Source organism: Oncorhynchus clarkii, chromosome 31 (assembly GCF_045791955.1).
Source record: "Oncorhynchus clarkii lewisi isolate Uvic-CL-2024 chromosome 31, UVic_Ocla_1.0, whole genome shotgun sequence".
Lineage (NCBI taxonomy): Eukaryota > Metazoa > Chordata > Actinopteri > Salmoniformes > Salmonidae > Oncorhynchus > Oncorhynchus clarkii.
This window is the reverse complement of record NC_092177.1, coordinates 15,202,387-15,210,099: the sequence shown is the minus strand read 5'-3', so window position 1 is coordinate 15,210,099 and position 7,713 is coordinate 15,202,387. Positions and strand designations below refer to the sequence as shown.

Sequence of the window (7,713 nt, the reverse complement as noted above, 5' to 3'; positions counted from 1 at the left end):
TAACTAGTTACTCATCTCCACGCTCTATTATGATGACCTGGGCCCTTGCAGTCATCTAAATACAGATAATCCACCACCTGCAAAAACGTGATGTGACAGAAAAACGTGAAGCTTTTTTTCTGCAAATAGACACTTTTATAACAGATGCTAGGCTATATTGTGCAACGTGATATGCTACTTTCTTTGTCTAATGATACACTCAGGCATGGACGGATGGGATGGGGTCTTCACAGGCAAGGATGTTGCTACCTGTAAGATTGCACCTAAATCAACCATTTATCTGATCATCAAGAACTTCAAGGAGAGCGGTTCAATTGTTGTGAAGAAGGCTTCAGGGCACCCAAGAAAGTCCAGCAAGCGCCAGGACCGTCTCCTACAGTTGATTCAGCTGCAGGATCGGGGCACCACCAGTACAGAGCTTGCTCAGGAATGGCAGCAGGCAGGTGTGAGTGCATCTGCACGCACAGTGAGGCAAAGACTTTTGGAGGATGGCCTGGTGTCAAGAAGGGCAGCAAAGAAGCCACTTCTCTCCAAGAAAAGCATCAGGAACAGACTGATATTCTGCAAAAGGTACAGGGATTGGACTGCTGAGGACTGGAGTAAAGTCATTTTCTCTGATGAATCCCCTGTAATTGGAAATTGTATACCCAATGTAGACTACTGCCCCTTTAAGAGCTAGAATTGATTTTGTATTTTATGTTGTGATTCTCACCAAATAAGTTGGTGTCTTCTCACACTATTCAAACCCTACAATTGAATAAACAGCATATGAGCTATTAGCCTATAGATCACATATTGCAAACAAATAATTTGAACTAAAAGCTCCACACATGTTTTGGAATTTCTGTGCATCCTTGACAATCGCTAATCAATAGACCTAACCAAAAACAGCACACCTTTCTTATGGCAGGGAAAACGGTGTTGTAGTAGTCTAATGTGGCACCAATGCCTGAGAGTTATTGGCAGGGGAAACAGTGTTGTTGTAGTCTAGTGTGTGGTGCAGGAATAATGACAAGCGATCCTGGGGAGCTTTGTGTTCACATTCCTGATCACGGAATTCAAGGGAACCAAACTCAGATCACCTCTCAAGATGGTCTGAGTTCAGTTCGCTTTGGGGGCTCTTTTGTGGGGTTTGAGTTCCTTTGGAGTGTTCACACCGCATGAAAAATTAAGCGAAGCAAGTTCACAAAAATTGTCTGAAAGGAACCAAGTCTGAAAACTCCCTTAGACTTCAGATTTCAGTGCGTTCCAGACAACTGGGTACTCAAGGAAAACAAGTTAAAGGTTAAATAAATACAAAATAAAAGAAAAAAAAACAGCTCCGGCTGGGAAACATCATTTTGATTTGCAATTCATCCAACTCGGAATTCCAAGTCTAGAACTCGGTTAGAGTGGTTCCTCTGTCATCCATGGTTACCCGCAATGAAACACGTGCTGTCATCATTGCTTTGCACAAAAAGGGCTTCACAGGCAAGGATATTGCTGCCAGTAAGATTGCACCTAAATCAACCATTTATCGGCTCATCAAGAACTTTAAGGAGAGCGGTTCAATTGTTGTGAAGAAGGCTTCAGGACACCCAAGAAAGTCCAGCAAGCGCCAGGACCGTCTCCCACAGTTGATTCAGCTGCGGGATCGAGGCACCACCAGTACAGAGCTTGCTCAGGAATGGCAGCCTGCAGGTGTCAGTGCATCTGCACGCACAGTGAGGCAAAGACTTTTGGAGGAAGGCCTGGTATCAAGAAGGTCAGCAAAGAAGCCACTTCTCTCCAGGAAAAACATCAGGAACAGACTGATATTCTGCAAAAGGTACAGGGATTGGACTGCTGAGGACTGGGGTAAAGTCAATTTCTCTGATGAATCCCCTTTCTGATTGTTTGGTGCATCCGGAAAAAAGCTTGTCCGGAGAAGACAAGGTGAGCGCTACCATCAGTCCTGTGTCATGTCAACAGTAAAGCATCCTGAGACCATTCATGTGTGGGGTTGCTTCTCAGCCAAGGGAGTGGGCTCTCTCACAATTTTGCCTAAGAACACAACCATGAATAAAGAATGGTACCAACACATCCTCCGAGAGCAACTTCTCCCAACCATCCAGGAACCGTTTGGTGACGAACAATGCCTTTTCCAGCATGATGGAACACCTTGCTATGAGGCAAAAGTGATAACTAAGTGGCTCGGGGAACAAAACATTGATATTTTGGGTCCATGGCCAGGAAACTCCCCAAACCTTAATCCAATTGAGAACTTGTGGTAGAGGCGGGTGGACAAACAAAAACACACACATTCCAAGCATTGATTATGCAAGAATGGGCTACCATCAGTCAGGATGTGGCCCAGAAGTTAATTGACAGCATGCCAGGGCAGATTGCAGAGGTCTTGAAAAAGAAGGGTCAAAAAAGAACATCATGTAATTGTCAATAAAAGCCTTTGACACTTATGAAATGCTTGTAATTATCCTTCACTATTCCATAGTAACATCTGACAAAAATATCTAAAGACACTGAAGCAGCACTTTGTGTCATTCTCAAAACTTTTGGCCACGACTGTAGACCCACATAATGCATCCCGTCTTTCATTGGCCACCTACCATTCATAATCATTCTGTCACTATAGCAACCACTTGAAAATGTAGGTCTCTCTGGTTTGAGTAGGAGTTTGATATCTGGGGCAGTAGTGTTAGGTAATGTATTGTGCTCCTGTTGAAAGAAATGCATGCCTGATGTGACTACAGGCTTCACAGACATGTTGAATCAGAGATAGCAGTATCTAGGCTACTACATTACATACAGAAAAACAAACAAGGCAATTGTGTTTCCCAACGAGTTCAAAAACAAACCATGTTTTCATAAAACAGGAATGGAAATTCACATTCACATTTCAAGGGTAGTGTTATGTCTGTCCTCATTGATCCAAACCGAACAGCACATCAATTCAAGGCCTGTATGTATGCCGTAGTAAGGAAATCTGAATCCACCTAGTGGTTCAGTGTGGCTCTGTTTATGGGACTAAAGTGCACTTATGCAAACCTTCGCTTACACAACCCAGGCCTGCCTGCAGTACTAGCTCATCCCATGTTGTGTAAGGATTCAATTTCCCTGTATGTCACCAACTATCCGTCTTCTAATAGGAGCTAAACACAGCCAATGAGCAAACTCGCATTACTGCATGTGTTAGTTACATAGCACAGACCAAGCCTACACAACACTGATTACACTGTTAGTATGTTGGTAACTGTGAGAGTGCAGACAGAGCCAAGCGGGCTGTCTGGGTGTAGTCACCCCGGCCATTTCCCCCACTAATGGTTCAGGTTAGAATTGGGGAAGCTGATACTACATCTGTTGCTAGGGGAAACTCCATTAAAGAGTTGCACACTATACAACTGCTTCCAACAATTAAATGGGTAAATCACCAAAGTTTCAGCAACAGTACCCACTTCAGGATACATGGCATTGTCTAAAAGTTGTTGATTTACCCATTAAATTGTTGGGAGCATTTACATAGCGTTTAACTATTCTTTGTTTAGTCTGGATAAATCAGCACCTCTACTAAATGCTTTGGGTGTGTGTGTGCGCCCCCCCCCCCACCCCGAGTGTGTCTGTATGTAATTACACACCAACCTGTCCCTGAATAGGCTAGGGGAAACTCCCCCCCCTGAGTGTGTATGTAACTACACACCAACCTGTCCCTGAATAGGCTAGGGGAAACTCCCCCCCCCCCTGAGTGTGTCTGTAACTACACACCAACCTGTCCCTGAATGGGCTAGGGGAAACTCCCCCCCCTGAGTGTGTCTAACTACACACCAACCTGTCCCTGAATAGGCTAGGGGAAACTCCCCCCCCTGAGTGTGCCTGTAACTACACAACAACCTGTCCCTGAATAGGCTAGGGGAAACTCCCCCCCCTGAGTGTGTCTGTAACTACACACCAACCTGTCCCTGAATAGGCTAGGGGAACATCCCCCCTGAGTGTGTCTGTATGTAACTACACACCAACCTGTCCCTGACCTATCCAGCCAAGCAGTGACAGCCTGAGGCAGTGTATGGCAGATCTCTGACCGGGACATTAGCTCACGTTGCTAAAGGTAGGATCTTACATATCAAGCTGCTACACACAAATCTTCACAGACCTGCCCCCCTCTCTCTAACAAAGACTGTTGCAGTGGCTGTTTGCAAGTCACTGGGACACTGACATTCAATCACAAGGCTATGATGTGTGAATAGGGTTCAGGTTTGATCATAGAACACACGAGATAAAGCATTCTTGGACTACATTTTATAATGCAGTTCAGCTCCTAAAAATATATTTGGTTTGTTTTCACAGGGACTAACCTAAGGTAAGAAATATAATTTGAAAAGTAGAAAAGTGGTTTCCAGCCAAGACCCAGTTAAGACACCTTGAAAGGATTCAGCAGAACCAACCAGTGGCATAATAGAAAAGGGTGGTAGGCCTAATTATTTCTCTAATTCAACCATGACAATTATTCATAATATATATATTTTTTAAAGAAGTATATCAAATTGTTATAGGATGTAGAAATTAGTTTATTAAAACTTTATCAAATTATGAATTTTACCAGCATCTAAACCCCAATGATAGCCCAAATGTTTCAACTCAAGGAAGGTGTGTCTTCATAGTCCATGACACATCACTTCAGTAAAGCTTTGACTTAAGAAAAGATACTATAACTGCGGACAGCGTATGTGATCATAACTACATTAAGCATACGACACAATTCAACCGAGACCAATGAGACAAACATAATGACCAGGAAAAACCTATATTCAGCAAGGTGAATCATTTGGATTCTGAACGTTGCATATAGAAATATAATGAACAGAGTGGTCGATTCACTATTCTACACAGACAATCATTGCGCTACAGAACAATTTTATATCTGAACGTTCTTCACCGTTGCACCCTGCTGTAGAGACCCCTAGCTCTAAACACAAAACTCAGGCGATCTCGTCGATAATACTACACATGGCAGCATCCTTGTCCAATACTCTGTCTTTCTTAGCAGCACCACCCATGCTTTTGTCCTGTTGTGGCCCAACAGCTATACAGCTAGTCCCAGCCTCCTCCACGTCCATGGGCTCAGTCTTTAGCCTGGCGTCCAACCCCAAAGTCCCGCCAATCCCAACACCCCTCGCCACATCCCCTGCCCCACTCAAGCCCTCAGTCTGGGGTAGGTCATGGGGCAGGGAGGCCAGGCACCCCTGGATCATCTCCACCACCCTCTCCAGATGTTTCTGGAACCTCTCTGCAGTCTCCAGTCGCTGTCTCTTCTGCACTTCCATCATCACCCTCAGGGTCTCTCTGGCCTGGTGCGGACGGTACTCATTGATCAGATGGTGCATGTGGACAAACAGCAGCTTCAGGTCCTCCAGCTTCTCCTCTCTCTTTATACTGCCAGGGCTCTTGATCAGGATGTCCAGGAGATCTAGGAAATTCACCAGGATGGACATGTTGAGCTTCTTGAGCTCCCGTTTGTGGTGAAACTGCACGGGGTGGAGCCGCTCGATGCCCTGGCTCTCCAGCGGTCGGATGATCAGGTCGTCACACTGGAACTGGTTGCCGAACATCATGTAGGTGTCTCGGATGGGGGGAGGGGGTTTGGGGATGAGCCCCTTGCGGATGTTCTCGTCAGTGTACTCCTTGATGTACTGCATAGGAGGGGGAGGCAGGGCACTCACCTGCTGTGGTTCACCCATAGTGGGGCCTGGATAGAGGAAAATGAGATTACAGATGTATTATAGCCTACCATATTACTTAAACATCATACTTGACCTTTTTAGCGGCATCGCCATTAAAAATAAACTGGGGAAAGAACGGATGCTATTATCCTGCTGATTAACAGAGGATGGCTCACCTCTTTATTTAGACAGTATAATCAAATATACTTATAATTCATAGGGTTTCCCCTATTAATCCGTGGTAATAGTTGCTAGCCATGTGAGTAGCCGCGCATGCGCCAAGAGGTGCAGCATCTAGCTGGCTAGCGTTGCTAACTTTAACGTTACAGTACGTAGGGCGGAGCTGGCTACGTTGTCTAAAACTAACCTGGGCAAGTGGCATTAATGCGCTAGCTAGAAGCCTACAAACGGCTTTTGTTAGAAACATAAGCGAACAATCTAGCTAGCTACACTTAATGACGACGTTTTTTCTTTTCAGTTGATTCAGTCTCTAGCGAGCTGACGCGTTAGCCAGCTAACAGCCCGGGGTTAGATAGCAGACTTGGAAGTCATTTCACGACAAGGAATGAGACAAAAGAAACAAACGCTTAAACATACCTTTATATGGAGTCCTCAAGTACTGTATCTACTATCAACTGAATTCACCACCACAATTATTGCTTTACACAAAACATTTGTATGCGCAATGTCTCTTCTCGTTTCCCTTTCATGCCCCTGTCATCCTATCCCATTGGTTGGATTTTTTCTTGACGTAATTTGTTGGCGGTGCGGATTGGTGAGCTTCTCGACAGTAATGCGCGATTTGATTGGTTATCGCAGACTGGGCCGACGTATTGTGGCAATATTTTAGATTTTCATCCATCACATTTGTACAGTGTAAAAGGTGGCGTAAGAGCTCAACAGTGCGATGTTCAATCTGCTATAAATGAATGTCTCATTGTGATGGTCAACATACAGCTAAATGACATAATGAAGGAAACACCAACATAAAGGGTCTTAAACGTCCAATGCAGCTGTCTATATCTCGTTATAAACTGGGTGGTTCGTTCCCTGAATGCTGATTGGCTGACAGACGTGGTACCGCGGACCTTATGAATAAAACATGTCTTTTTTAATGCTCTAATTACTTTGGTAACCAGTTTATAATAGCAATAAGCAGTGATGCTACGTACTTAAGTATAAAACAATTAAAGTACTACTTAAGTAGTTTTATGGGATATCTGTACTTCACTTTTACTATTTATATTTTTGACAACTTTTACATTTACTTTACTATATACCTAAAGAAAATAATGTACTTTTTACTCCATATGTTTTTCCTGATACCAAAAGTACTTGTTACATTTTGAATGCTTAACAGGACAGGAAAATGGTCCAATTTACGAACATATCAAGAGAACATGCCTGGTCATCCCTTATGCCTCTAACCTGGCAGACTCACTAAACACAAATGCTTTGTTTGGAAATTATGTCTGAGTATTAGAGTGTGCCCTGGCTATCTGTAAATATTTGTGTTTTTACAAATTGTTCTGTCTGGTTTGCTTTATATAAGAAGTTTGAAATGATTTATACTTTTACTTTTGATACTTAAGTATATTTTAAACCAAATACTTTTAGACTTTTACTCAAGTAATATTTTACTGGGTGACTTTCATTTTTACTTTAGGCATTTTCTATTAAGGTATCTTTACTTTTACTCAAGTATGACAATTGGGTACTTTTTCCATCACTGGCAATAAGCCACCTCAGAGTTTTTTGTTATAAGTGGTATATTGGCCATATACCACACCCCCTTGGGCCTTATTGCTTAAATATATAAATAATTTCTGGTTAACAATTAAGACATACTCCGTAACTTTGGCAACTTTTAAATATTTTTTTAACCTCCTGCTTTGGGTTGGATGTGTCAATGTGTAATTCATACATGCATAAACTATGAGCAGAATTACTGTCTTACCTTAATTAGCCACGAAATCCCGAGTTTGAAAGCAACTTTTTCTGGAAGCTGTGTTGCGCCAGTTTC

The 7,713-nt window shown here is 43.1% G+C and overlaps 1 protein-coding gene across 1 annotated transcript; it reads right to left on the bottom strand.

The window, feature by feature from the left end:
• Window positions 1-4,520: 4,520 nt before the first annotated feature.
• Window positions 4,521-6,421, bottom strand: LOC139391162 (mediator of RNA polymerase II transcription subunit 7-like). The gene is made up of 2 exons (XM_071138724.1): window positions 6,288-6,421; window positions 4,521-5,716 (listed from the first exon to the last, which is right to left on the bottom strand). Exon 2 carries the CDS (start codon window positions 5,706-5,708, stop codon window positions 4,950-4,952), a length of 759 nt encoding a protein of 252 aa, XP_070994825.1. The 5' UTR covers window positions 5,709-5,716; window positions 6,288-6,421; the 3' UTR covers window positions 4,521-4,949.
• Between the last annotated feature and the right edge of the window lie 1,292 nt (window positions 6,422-7,713).

Excerpts from the sequence above, each read along its gene's own strand:
- LOC139391162 (XM_071138724.1), bottom strand. The coding sequence starts at position 5,708 with ATGGGTGAACCACAGCAGGTGAGTGCCCTGCCTCCCCCTCCTATGCAG.